This window comes from Anolis carolinensis, unplaced genomic scaffold, assembly GCF_035594765.1.
Source record: "Anolis carolinensis isolate JA03-04 unplaced genomic scaffold, rAnoCar3.1.pri scaffold_7, whole genome shotgun sequence".
Taxonomy (NCBI): domain Eukaryota; kingdom Metazoa; phylum Chordata; class Lepidosauria; order Squamata; family Dactyloidae; genus Anolis; species Anolis carolinensis.
The window spans coordinates 36832851-36847863 of NW_026943818.1; the positions used below are offsets into that span (position 1 = coordinate 36832851).

The following is a 15013-nucleotide window of genomic DNA, read 5'->3' on the forward strand; positions in this document are numbered from 1 at the left end:
ACTGGGAAAACATTGACTCCAGTATAAGCCAAGGGTGGTAAATTTCAGAAATAAAAATAGATACCAATAAAATTGCATTAACTGAGGCATCAGCAGGTTAAATATTTTTGAATATTTACATAAAACTGTCCGACTCTGGTTAAATCATTAGTCTCATCTTCTTCAATGTAAATGTGCTTATGTATCCTTTTAATAACAATAGAGTAAAATAATACATGTAGTGATAATAATAATAATAATAATAATAATAATAATAATAATAATAATAAATACAGGAAAATAATACATGTAGTAATACAGTAAAATAATAAATATAATAATAATATCAGAGTGAAATAATAAATGTAATAATAATAATAATAATAATAATAATAATAGAGTAAAATAAATGTAATAGTAGCAACAATAGAGAAAAATAATAAATGTAATAATACCAATAATAGAAAAAAATAATAAATGTACCATATATTCTCAGGTATAAGCTGACCCAAATATAAGCCAACCAGGACCCTCACCCGAGTATAAGCCGAGGGGGGCTTTTTCAGTCTTAAAAAAAGGGCTGAAAAACTAGGCTTATACTTGAGTATATACAGTATCTATTTTTATTTTTGAAATTTCCCACCCTTGGCTTATACTTGAGTCAATGATTTCCCAGTTTTTTTGTGGTAAAATTAGATGCCTCGGCGTATATTCAAGTCGGCTTATATTAGAGTATATATGGATATGTCTTTCTACCCTTTTCTCTGTCCTGATACCTTCAAGGGCTTCACTGAGTGCGAATGCAGGACAGAGCCTGCTTAGTGACTACTCCATAATTCTGGAACTCGTAAGAGATGGCTTCACCCTCCCCCGCAAATAAAACATGATATTTCTCTCTGGCTGGAGAGGAACAAGGCTCACTTTTCATGGGACTTGCAATGGTGAGGGGAACCGCATTCCCGGGCTCTTCGATTTTGTAGATCTCGTCCACCAGAGTGATCCGGCAGTCGTTCAAGACATCCCCACCGTCCCTGGAAAAGAAAGCGGATCAGAACCGACGGCGTTGAAGAAAAGCAGAACTCCTGAAGATGGACCTTGCGGTTCTTACCCAAGGACAATCTTGGCATACAGCTCCTTGTACGTCCGGCTCTCTCGCTTCTGGAGGATCTCCGCGTCGTACCAGAAGCCCCGCTCCTTGGGGTCGTCTGGGTTGTAATTCAGCATCACCACGTCCCCGGGAGAGAGTTCCTCCCACTGGAGAGTCGACCGAGCGCGGGCGCGAACGTTCTTCGAGCTCAGCTGGATGACACCGTTCTCTGGATAACTAGGATGAATAATAATAATAAAACTTTATTTATACCCTGCCACCATCTCCCCGTGGGGACAAGGGGCGGCTTATATGGGGCAGAGGCCCAAACAACATAGGACAAAATATAGGCAACATAATACAAATCACACTATAAAAAGATAAAACAGTAATACAATATATCAATTAAAACAAAAATACAGGATAAAAAATTGCATTTAAAACACATCAATGGTAAAATTGTAATAAATACAGGATAGATTATTAAAAACCCTCTGGGGCTGATTAATGAAACCCAGAAAATGAACCTGCGCTTTCAACAAAGCGGCTCTCAAAAACAGTGTGATTACTAAATAATACCCATATTGACTCGAGTCAAAGGTGCCATCGAATCTAAGGCACACTTCCATTTTCAAAATCCTGAAACTAAAAAAAAAGGATTTTCTGCCAAATTTGCAGCAAAAAGAGCACAAATCTAATGCATGTAAACTTTGGCAAGGAAATTTAGTTTTATGTGTTATCGAAGGCCTTTGAGGCCAGGATCACTGGGTTGCTTTGAGTTTTCCGTGTTGTCTGGCCACCTTCCAGAAGCATTCTCTCCTGATGTTTTGCCCACATCTATGGCAGGCATCCTCAGAGGTTGTGAGGTCTGTTGGAAACTAGGCAAGTGGGGTTTATATATCTGTGGGTGGGAGAAAGTTGGCTTCGACTCGGTCTGGATTAAGGTTTATGTACAAGGTTTTGTGGATGAATGGCTCAAGCATTTTGTATTATTTTAAATCTGTTTTTAATTGCTTATGTTTTATTCTTTAGTACTGTTGTATATTGGCATCGAATTCTGCCAGTTTTGTAAGCTGCCCTGAGTCCCTTTGGGTGAGAAGGGCGGGATAGAAATGATGAAATAAATAAATAAATAAATAACTCTTGTCTGTTTGAGGCAAGTGTGAATGCTGCAATTGGCAAGCTTGATTAGCATTGAAAAGCTTTGCCCGGCAGCTTCCTGCCTGGAGGAATCAACAACAACAACGATACATCACACAGTCCTAGACACTTGGGAAGTGTTCGAATTGTGATTTTGTGAAACGAAATCCAGCATATCTTGTTTGCTGTATCATACAATAAAATAATAATAATAATAATAATACATCACACAGTCCTAGACACTTGGGAAGTTTCCAACGTGTGATCCAATACAACAGCCAGCAGTGCCTGATGTGGAATCATCTTGTTGTGTTTCAAATAATAATAATAATAATAATAATAATAATAATAATAATAATACATCACACAGCCCTAGACACTTGGGAAGTGTCCGACGTGTGATCCAGTACAACAACCAGCAGAGTGTCTGCTGTGGACTCGTCTTATTGTGTTTCAAATAACAATAATAATAATAACTTTATTCTTATACCCCACCACTATCTCCCCAAATGGGCTCAAGGCGGCTTACATGGGGACAAGCCCAACAATAACATCAGTTAAAACATGGATCAATGAATCAAAAACAATACAAACAATAAATATACATAAAACAACATAAAACACAACCATTTCTTTACAACCTGGCCATACATACTGCATCAAGAGAGAATGCTTTCCATACAGCCTGGAAAACTCACAGCAACCCAGTGATTCCGGCCATGAAAGCTTTCGACAACACAGTAATAATAGTTCAATAATACCTAATGATGATTTAATAATAATCATGTAACAGTTGAACTACCACAGCCCTGCTCAAGAAATAATAATAACAAATCATTATTGAGTTAGCAACCACGCTGTTTCTTTCCCACCTGGATCACTAACCAAGGCTGCCAAAGCAACCTCAATCCAACTCTTCAAGAGCCAAGAAATACAGTAGAGTCTCACTCATCCAACATTGGCTTATCCAACATTCTGGATTATCCAACACAGTCTGCCTTTTAGTAGTCAATATTTTTGTAGTTTTCAACAAATTGTGATGTTTTGGTGCTAAATTCGTAAATACAGGAATTACTACATAGCATTGCTGTGTATTGAACTGCTTTGTTGTAAAACATGTTTTGGTTCTTAATTTGTAAAATCATAATGTAATTTGATGCTTAATAGGCTTTTCCTTAATCCCTCCTTATTATCCAACATATTCGCTTATCCAACGTTCTGCCGGCCCGTTTATGTTGGATAAGTGAGACTCTACTGTATGTGGAATCTTGGAATCCTGAGCAGTAGCAATATCTGACTCTAAAGCAAGAAATAAACTTTTCCAAAAACGCACAAGAAACAAGAATCAACTCACTCTTCGTATTTCACATGATAGACAATGTCCTCATCGGGGATCACTTCCGGCATGTCCGTTTCCTCATCGCTTTCGGTCACCTTGCTGGCCGCCTCGCCTTTCTGCGTCACGTTGACCACGATGGCTTCAAACCAGGCTCCCATGCTGGTGTCACGTGCATCCACCAACTCGTTGATCTGGAAGCCAAAAGCCAAGCCACTGAGTTTATTTATTTATTTATTTACTACATTTATATCCCGCCCTTCTCACCCCGAAGGGGACTCAGAGCAGCTTACAAATTAAATTTACATACAATATTATATTATTAGCATAGCACAAGACTGGCAATAAACTACTATATTGTACTATATCAATATATTGTAATATTATTATTAATATTACATGTAATATATAATATATAATTAACATTATCATATTGTATTATTATTGTATTACAAAATAATATTCTTTTGAGTTGCTTCTGATAATCATGAATGAGGCCCCTCCAAAACAAAAAATCATGTTACATAGTATAATGGAAATATTGCACTTCTCTCACCTTGTAGAACCCAAAGCCTGGGTCCACCAAATCGAGGGGAGCGGCCACGCCAGGATGCCCCTCCATCTCTACAGAGCCCTCCCCATTATTGGAGCTTTTGTCTGATTCGCTGGGGCCGCAGCCGGAGTCTGTGTCGGACAGTTCAGAGTCCTTCTCTTTGCCGGCCGCCGGCTGTAGGGCAGGGCTCTGCCGCACCAGCAGCTGCACAATATCGTTCAGGCCAACGCTGTAGTCGAAAAGGGAATGGCCATCTTCCATCTACAAAAGAAGTTCAAAGAATCATCACACAGCACATAAGGTTATATTAAATTGCAGTGAAGACACATACAGGAGAAAAGATTGCTATAATAATAATAATAATAATAATAATAATAATAATAATAATAATAATAATAATAATTATTATTATTATTGAAGGAAAAGCTGATAATGAGAAGACCTTGCTATGGCTAACGAATGGGACCCTGAAGGAGGAGACAGAAGGCCTGATCCTTGAAGCCCAGGAGCAAGACATCAGAACAAAGGCAATAAAGGCCAAGATCGAAAAATCAGCTGATAACCCAAAATGCAGACTGTGCAAGGAAACGGATAAAACAATTGATCATCTCATCAGCTGCTGTAAGAAAATCGCACAGACAAACAGAGGCACAACCATGTGGCTGAAATGATCCATTGGAACTTATGCCTCAAGTCCCACCTCCCAGCAGCAAAGAACTGGTGGGATCACAAACCTGCAAAAGTATTGGAAAATGAGCACGCAAAGATACTGTGGGACTTCCGAATCCAGACTGACCAAGTTCTGGAACACAACACGCCAGACATCACAGTTGTGGAAAAAAAAAAGGTTTGGATCATTGATGTCGCCATCCCAGGTGACAGTCGCATAGATGAAAAACAACAGGAAAAACTCAGCCGCTCTCAGGACCTCAAGATTGAACTTCAAAGACTCTGGCAGAAACCAGTGCAGGTGGTCCCGGTGGTGATGGGCACACTGGGTGCCGTGCCAAAAGATCTCAGCCAGCATTTGGAAACAATAGGCATTGGCAAAATAACGATCTGGCAGCTGCAAAAGGCCACCCTACTGGGATCTGCACGCATCATCCGAAAATACATCACACAGTCCTTAGACACTGGGGAAGTGTTCGACTTGTGATTTTGTGAAACAAAATCCAGCATATCTATCTTGTTTGCTGTGTCATACAATAAATACAGTAAAATAATGCATGTAGTAATAAAGTAAAATAATAAATATAATAATAATATCAGAGTGAAATAATAAATGTATTAATAATAAAAAATAGAGTAAAATAAATGTAATAGTAGCAACAATAAGAAAAAAATAAGAAATGTAATAATACTAATAATAACAGAGAAAAATAAGAAATGTACCATATATTCTTGAGTATAAGCTGACCCAAATATAAGCCAACCAGGACCCTCACCCAAGTATAAGCCGAAGGGGGCTTTTTCAGTCTTAAAAAAGGGCTGAAAAACTAGGCTTATACTCGAGTATATACAGTAATAATAATAATAATACTTTATTTTTGTATCCCGCCACCATCTCCCTGAAGGGACTCAGGGCAGCTAACATGGGGCCAAGCCCAAAAGAAGATATAAACATATTAAAATATAAAACAAAACAAGAAAGTAATAAGAATACAATCAAATAAAACAGATTTAAGCACAATTATACAAAATAAAACCATAGAAGTAGAGAGGTCATAAAAACAATTTTCACCACCAAGGGATAAAATGGGGGGGGGGGGGGGGACACAAAGTACATAATAATTAGACTGTTTATAAAGTGCCTGGACAGATGTCCCAAGGTTTCCGGAGTGCATAGTACAGAGTGCAAGAAACGAGAATTCTTCTCTGGGAGCAGAGAGACAGCTTTTCATTACAGTGGGATATAAATAAACCTTATCATCATCATCATCATCATCATCATCATCACCATCATCTGGGTCCAGAGTTGTTGCCCCAGCATCAGGCTGCTATTGTGTGTTTTACACAATGCTTCTTGACTCTGTGATGTGAATACACAAGGAAACGCTGGTATATACTAATAAAACGAAGCTGAATCCAGGCAATGCCCAAGTTATTCCACTGCCTCCTAAGAAAGCTGTGCAAATCTGCCACTGAATGCAGAGGCTCACAATTCAATGCTTTCAACAAAAAAAGGTCCCATGTTGGGTCTCTGACAGCTTCAAATCAATGCAGGAAACCTTGCAGAGTTGGCACAGACAATTTCAACTCGCAAAGGACAATTTCAAGTCGTCTTTACTAGAGCCGAAAGAGCAACAAGTGTCGAGCCAGTAACAACGCAAACCACAAATACTTTCAAGAAGAGCAGCAACCAAGAATTGAAAAGAGCACGTGCGGACAGCAGGCAACACCGTTCAAACACAGTCGCTAGATGGCAGTGTAATTCTGTTTTTGTTTTCTTTCCCCTTTCTAACAAAGACAAGAACAAATAATTGGCCCGAGAAAGTACTGAGTCAATTCCCAAAACCTTCCCCAAAGCAGCTTGGCCGCCATTAAGATCCAAAGTGGGAAATGGTTTCAGACGACAACATAAGACTTGCATTACTTTTACTCTGCAAACACAGCGCTTTAGACCCACATTCACAAGTTATCATGAATCTCAACTGAAGGCAGCGGCTGTGAATGGCAATGGGGATCACGCCACGGCTCTCCATTGCATCAAAAAGATGGGAAGCTTTTATTATTTATTTATTAGCAACATTTATATGCCGCCCTTCTCACCCGAAGGGGACTCGGGGCGGCTTACAAGTTATATATTATATAACATATATATATATATATATATATATATATATATATATATATATTACAGCAACGCTATAATATACAATATATACAATATATAATATATTGTATATACATATAATATTTATAATAATATTATAATGTAATACAATACTAATAATACAATATAATAATATAAATTATATATTTATATTACATGTAATATTACTAATAATATTGCTGTAAAGTGATATAGTACAACATAGTAATTTAATGCTAATATTGTGCTATACTAATAATACAGTAGAGTCTCACTTATCCAACACTCGCTTATCCAACGTTCTGGATTATCCAACGCATTTTTGTAGTCAATGTTTTCAATACATCGTGATATTTTGGTGCTAAATTCATAAATACAGTAATTACTACATAGCATTACAGCGTATTGAACTACTTTTTCTGCCAAATGTGTTGTCTAACATGATGTTTTAGTGCTTCATTTGTAAAATCATAACCTAATTTGATGTTTAATAGGCTTTTCCTTAATGCCTCCTTATTATACAACATATTTGCTTATCCAACATTCTGCCGGCCCGTTTATGTTGGATAAGTGAGACTCTACTGTATAATATATTGTATGTACATATAATTTGTAAGCCGCACTGAGTCCCCTTCGGGGAGAGAAGGGCGGGAAATAAATGTAGTATATAAATAGTAAATAATATATACATACAATATATTATATTAGTATAGCACAATATAAACAATATATAAGCATTATATATTATTATATTGTACTATACAACTATATTGCTTGTAAGCCGCCCTGAGTCCCCTTCGGGGTGAGAAGGGCGGGATATAAATGTCGCAAATAAATAAATAAATAAATAAAAAGTTGCTCTGAACTAGACACAGGGTTATTCTGATCAAAGTTATTCTGAGAATGTGATTAGGACTTCGCTTGATGCCAACACTAACACTCCTATAGATGCAGCCTAGAATCGCATTGGCTTTTGTAGCTGCAGCATCACACTGTTGGTTCATGTTCAGCAGTGTCTAGGAAAAGGGGAATGCTGATACCTGTTTGCCCCTGTAGAAAAGCCTCTGCCGATCCGGGGCCACGTTGAAGGTCTCAAAGATTTTCTGGCGCAGGTCCTCCACCTTGGTGAGCTTGGAGAGGGAGTCCACCCGATGGGTCTCTTTCCCATCCATGGTGCGCACCTGGATCCACATGGCTGCGGTACCTCTTGTCAAAGAAACAGAAAAGACAAGGCATTACAAATGTGGGATGGGATACGGGACACAAAAAATGAGAAAGAGGAACACGATCTTAGAATCTGAGCTGGAAGTCCAACTCCCTTCTGCTAGGCAAGGAAAGCACAATGAAAACCATCCAGACAGATGGTCCTCCTGCCACATTCTCACACTCAAAACTCAACAGGACAAACACCGCTTCCTGGCCAGCCCTCCTTATTATCCAACATATTTGCTTATCCAACGTTCTGCAGGCCCGTTTGTGTTGGGTGAGACTCTACTGTAATATAGTATATATTACATTATTAATTCCATATATATTACATTAATACTATATGATATTAATATTCTTATAAATAATATATTATTGACAATAATATAATACATTATCATTAGTATTATATAATATACTAGCTGTGCCCGGCCACGCGTTGCTGTGGCTTAGTCTGGTGGTGTTGTTCAGTCTACATTAGGTTGTATTTATGCTGTGACCTCCACCCTTCTTTATACTCACATTAGTAGTAGTATTTGAAGTCTGTTACCTTCTTCAATTTTTGTGTTGATTGATAATTGCTTGAGATCCCTGTTGTCTTTGGTTTGTTTTTAATTGTAATGTCTGATTCTGCTGAGTGCGGTTTATATTTTTATTGTGGTACAATAGTCTTTTTTTTGTTTTGCCTGTGTAGGTGTTTATTATTATTGTTGTTGTAGTGGTCATGAAGGTTGGATAAGTTAGATGCTACTGTATTGTTTTTTGGAGGCCCAGTGTTGCACTGACTGGCCTCTCAGCCTCAGTGCCTGGCTGCTTCTTGCCTGTGATGGTGTTGATTCTTATTGTTGTTGTTGTTGTAATTGTTATTATTGTAATTGTTTTTTTGGAGGCCAAGTGTGAATGTAGGGATTGGGGAGGTGGATGAGTTGTGTTGTCAGATTTTGTATTTGTTATAGTCACAATGCGTTGTTGTGAGTTTTGTGGGTCCAGATTGTGGTTTTGTGGTGCGGTTGTGTTGTTACAACTGAGAGGCAAGGCTTTTGTGTTGTGTTGCCAAGTTTTGTATTTCTGGGGCGTTTAGTTGTGTGCCAAGTTTTGTATTTCTGGGGCGTTAAGTTGTGTTGTTATAGTCACGATGCATTGTTGTGAGTTTTGTGGGTCCGGATTGTGGTTTTGTGGTGTGGTTGTGTTGTTACAATCAGGAGGGAATGCTTTTGTGTTGTGTTGCCAAGTTTCGTATTTCTGGGGCGTTTAGTTGTGTTGTTATAGTCACGATGCGTTGTTGTGAGTTTTGTGGGTCCTGTGTGGTTTTGTGGTGTGGTTGTGTTGTTACAACTGGGAGGCAAGGCTTTTGCATTGTGTTGCCAAGTTTTGTATTTCTGGGGTGTTTAGTTGTGTTGTTATCACATGATGCATTGTTGTGAGTTTTGTGGGTCTGGATTGTGGTTTTGTGGTGTGGTTGTGTTGTTGTAACCTGGAGGCAAGCCTTTTGCATTGTGTTGCCAAATTTCATATTTCTGGGATGTTTAGTTTTGTTGTTATAGTCACTGCGCAAACAACTTTATCATTTTATATATATAGATATTACATTAATGCTATATATTAATATTCTCAGAAATAATGATATACTATTGACAATAATATAACCCAATGCTATTAGTATTATATAATATATATGACATTATTAATACTATATAATATTAATATTCTCATAAATAATAATATATTATTGACAATAATATAATACAATATCATTAGCATTATCTAATATATATTACATTATTAATACTATATAATATTGATATTCTTATAAATAATGATATATTATTGACAATATAACCCAATAATATAATCTTGACAATAATATAATACAATACCATTACTATTATATAATATATATGACAGTATTAGTACTATATAATATTAATATTCTCATAAATAACGATATATTATTGACAATAATATAACCCAATGCCATTAGTATTATATAATATATATAACATTATTAGTACTATATAATATTAATATTCTCATAAATAATAATATATTATTGACAATAATATATATTACATTAATGCTATATAATATTTTCTTATAAATAATACTATATTATTGACAATAATATAATCCAATGCCATTAGCATTATATAATATATATTACGTTATTAATACTATATAATATTAATATTCTTATAAATAATATATTATTGACAATAATATAATCCAATGCATTAGTATTATATAATATATATTACATTAATACTATATAATATTAATATTCTTATAAATACAGTAATAATATATTATTTACAATAATACAGACCTTCCAAAATGGCTCCAAATTTAAAACAATACTATTCAGCTTCATTTGGGAATTATTGTTACTTTTATTTCCCAAAACAGGACACAAAACAGCTCCCAATATTTAAAAAAAACACAATTACAATGTAAAATTTCAATTCCTTCGCAATAATAATAGGATTAATAACAATATACCAGCCTTTTGGCCCTTTCCTGGATTCGACGACGTTAAGGGGTCTTTTCTCCCCTCACGAAGACCGCGACCGCTCAGCCTAACTGCATCCCAAAGGCCCCGCCCCTTTCCCCGCCCACTTTGGCATTCGCTTCCTTTCCCGCCCCGCCCCTTCGCCTCCCATTGGCCGCGTCCTCAAGGAAAGCGAGACTCCGATTGGTCGGCTTCCTCAAATCCCGCCTACTCCGACAAGCAGGTCCGTCTGCGCTCCGACCCACTTCTATTGCTTTCCAAGGGCGCGCGCCACAAAATTGAAAAAAAACCGCCCCGGTGCGAGGATTGGCCGCGGGAAGTCTCGCGAGATCTTGCCAACGGGAAAAAAAACAAGCGCAAGGGGAGGGGCGAAGTGTGGAGGAAGCAGCGTCTAAAAATTTAAAGGGACAGCGTCCAAATAAAATCTTGATCTACAGATAGGACTTCATATCCATAGAGCTCATTCAAACAGGCAAAAACATTAAAATAGAATTGAATACAAGCAGCATTAAGATTAAAATCTCTATGTATATGTGTGCCTATATGTATATATATAAACATGTGTGTGCATGTGTCTGTATGTATATATGTGTATATAAATATATGTGTCTATATGCATATAAGTTATAAAATATTGCAGCCTCCTTATATATATTGACATGCATATAATACCGGTACTATAATAATATAATAATATAAATATAATAAATAATATAAATATTTATTATATAAATATTATATACAATATATTTATTATATAAATATTATATATTGTATAAATATATTAGAAATAATATAAATATAAAATATAATAATATAAAATATAAGTTATAAAATATTGCAGCCTCCTTATATATATTGACATGTATATACTATATATGACATGGATATAATAATATAATAATATAAATTTAATAAATGATATAAATATTTATTATATAAATATTATAGACAATATATTTATTATATAAATATTATATATTGTATAAATATATTAGAAATAATATAAATATAAAATATATTAATATAAAATATAAGTTATAAAATATTGCAGCCTCTTTATATATATTGACATGCATATAATACTATAATAATATAAATTTAACAAATAATATAAATATTTATTATATAAATATTATATACAATATATTTATTATATAAATATTATATATTGTATAAATATATTAGAAATAATATAAATATAAAATATAATAATATAAAATATAAGTTATAAAATATTGCAGCCTCCTTATATATATTGACATGTATATAATACTATAATATTATAATAATATAAATGTAATAAAGAATATAAATATTCTTAGCGGGGGGTTGGACTAGATGGCCCATAAGGTCTCTTCCAACTCTACTATTCTATGATTCTATGATTATATAGATATTATATATTTATTATATAAATATTATATATATATTATATAAATATGTTATAAATAAAATAAATAATATGAATATAAAATAAAATATAAATAGAAAATATAAGTTATAAAATATTGCAGCCTCCTTATATATATTGGCATGTATACAATACTATAATAATAATAATATAATATAAATTTATAATATATTTATTATATAAATATTATATATATTATATAAATATGTTATAAATAAAATAAATATAAATACAAAATAAAATATAATAATATAAATATAAGTTATAAAATATTGCAGCCTCCTTATACATATTGGCATGTATACAATACTATAATGATATTATAATAATATAAATTTCTAATATATTTATTATATAAATATATATTATATATATTATAAATATGTTATAAATAAAATAAATATAAATACAAAATAAAATATAATAATATAAATATAAAATATAAGTTATAAAATATTGCAGCCTCCTTATATATATTGGCATGCATACAATACTATAATAATAATATTATAATATAAATTTATCATATATGTATTATATAAATATTATATATATATTATAAATTCTATAAATAGAAAATATAATAATATAAATATAAGAGTTATAAAATATTGCATATATATTGACAGATATATAATTCTATCCATCTCTATGGGGGAAAGGCACTTACCTGGCAGGGGAAGCAGCAGGCCAAGGTTCTCCCTTTGTCCCAAGGAGAAGATGAAGACCGAATCTCTGTGTATTGTGACCAATCAAAACAGAAACAAAACTGCACTTAATTCGGATTCGAAGCTAAGTGCAGATCCAGGGGGCAAAGATGGATATTAATGCTCAAAAAGGTGGAATCAGGAGCCGACTCAGCCAGACGTCATCTGGCGCCAAAAATCAGTTTACTACTCTTTGGAGTTTGGCGGGAAAAGCCCGGTCTGGCGCCGGAAGCCTCCTGATTGGCTGGCGGTGGCGGGAAATGCGGGGAGGGGGCGTGGCCTCTCCATTCACCGTTTGCTCCTCCCTTGCAGCTGGGCTGTGCGCATGCGCACAATACAATGAGGCCTTTCTCATGCTCGGCTTTGCGCATGCGCACAGTCCAATGAGGCCTTTCTCATTAAAAGGGTGTTATTTTTGCCTAAGTTTTGGGTGAACTAGAACTCCCATCATGCCAGGTTAACCCCTAGAAACTCCATCAGTACTTAAAAGTTTGTGATGTTGGGCAAGTTTGCTCTGGATGCATCATAAGTGGAATTGTGTGTACTCTTTGGCTGTAGGGTGAACTACAAATCCCACGATGGTGAGTCAGTGTAACAACTGAGAAACCTAAGTGCCTTGAATGAGTGCTAGAGGGTATTTAGCGCTAAGGAGAAGGTTGACTTAACAGTTTAAAGAGGTATGTCAGTGAAACAACTGAGAAACCTAAGTGCCTTGGATGAATGCTAGTGGATATTTATGCTATGCTAATTTTATATATATATATATAAATATATATACACACACACACACACATACACACACACACACACACATACACACACACACACACACAATATAATTTAAATAATATATAATATTATATATTTTATATACATATAATACAATACATATAATACATAAATGGGCCGGCAGAATGTTGGATAAGCGAATATGTTGGATAATAAGGAGACATTAAGGAAAAGCCTCTTAAACATCAAATTAGGTTATGGTTTTACAAATGAAGCACCAAAACATCATGTTATACAACAAATTTGATTGAAAAAGTAGTTCAATACGCAGTAATGCTATGTAGTAATGACTGTATTTATGAATTTAGCACCAAAATATCACGATGTATTGAAAACATTGACTACAAAAATTCGTTGGATAATCCAGAATGTTGGATAAGCGAGTGTTGGATAAGTGAGACTCTACTGTATTGATAAAAATATATTGTAATACAATATAATACTAATAATAAAATATAGGAATATTAATTATCTATTATACTCGTATATTACGTGTAATATGACTAATAATATTACAATATATTGATATAGTACAATATAGTAATTTAATGCCAGTCTTGTGCTACGCTAATAATATAATATTGGATGTAAATTTAATTTGTAAGCTGCTCTGAGTCCCCTTCGGGGTGAGAAGGGCGGGATATAAATGTAGTAAATAAATAAATATGATGACTTAACAGTTCAAAGAGGTCTCTAGGTATATCAGTGTAACAACTGAGAAACCTAAGTGCCTTGGATGAATGCTAGTGGGTATGTAGCGCTAAGGAGAAGGTTGACTTAACAGTTCAAAGAGGTCTCTAGGTATATCAGAATAACAATTGAGAGACCCAAGTGCCTTCGATGAATGATAGTGGATATTTAGCGCTAAGGAGAAGGTTGACGAGTGAGTTTTTAACTCTTCTCAGGAAGATTCCTGATGGTGGTGAATGCCATTTTCCAAAAGGTTATGATTCCTAACAAGCTCATGCCTTTCCAGAGATCATCATCTATATATATAAAAATGTAATGTGCGTAATTCCCATGGAGTAATCAACAAAACCACTGGACCAAATCACACCAAATTTGGCCACTAAAGACATAGTCACCCAATCTATGTCTTTCCATCAAAAACCCTACAAAATTAGTTCCAAATTACAGAAAACCCCCCAAAACTACAAATTACTAACCATGCATCTGCAGAGACCCCCAGGGAAACGTGGTGACGTTAGCCGGGTGGGCGGGGCTTCAACAGCCACTGCCCACCGACGGCAAGGTTTCCTTTCCTTTCCCCCTCAGGAGAGAGCTAGACATATTCCAGACAGAAAACAACCAGAGCCAGCTAACACCTCCCAACATAGGATTCCCCCTCAGAGTCATTATTATTACAATTATTATTATTATATTCCTGGGAACTCTCAAGATGAACAAAACCTAGCAGCCAGCATGAAAAAAAACCTCTACAATCAGGACAGTAAATAAAGAACAACAATCTGCAAATAAGGGTA

The 15013-nt window shown here is 35.0% G+C and overlaps 1 protein-coding gene across 3 annotated transcripts in view; it reads right to left on the reverse strand.

Moving 5' to 3' along the window:
- Positions 1-12950, reverse strand: part of uhrf1 (ubiquitin like with PHD and ring finger domains 1) — a 33641-nt gene extending 20691 nt beyond the window's left edge. The window contains exons 1-6 of one of the 3 annotated variants that reach the window (XM_062959503.1): positions 12704-12950; positions 7948-8111; positions 4099-4356; positions 3561-3736; positions 1088-1303; positions 901-1010 (exon numbers count right to left, since the gene is read on the reverse strand). In XM_062959503.1, the coding sequence (XP_062815573.1) occupies positions 901-1010; positions 1088-1303; positions 3561-3736; positions 4099-4356; positions 7948-8100 (913 nt within the window). In that variant the 5' untranslated portion in view covers positions 8101-8111; positions 12704-12950. Of the gene's footprint in view, positions 1-900; positions 1011-1087; positions 1304-3560; positions 3737-4098; positions 4357-7947; positions 8112-10609; positions 10718-12703 lie in introns of those variants that run through there. The other 2 variants (XM_062959505.1, XM_062959504.1) reach the window with 2 other exon arrangements.
- Positions 12951-15013: the final 2063 nt, after the last annotated feature.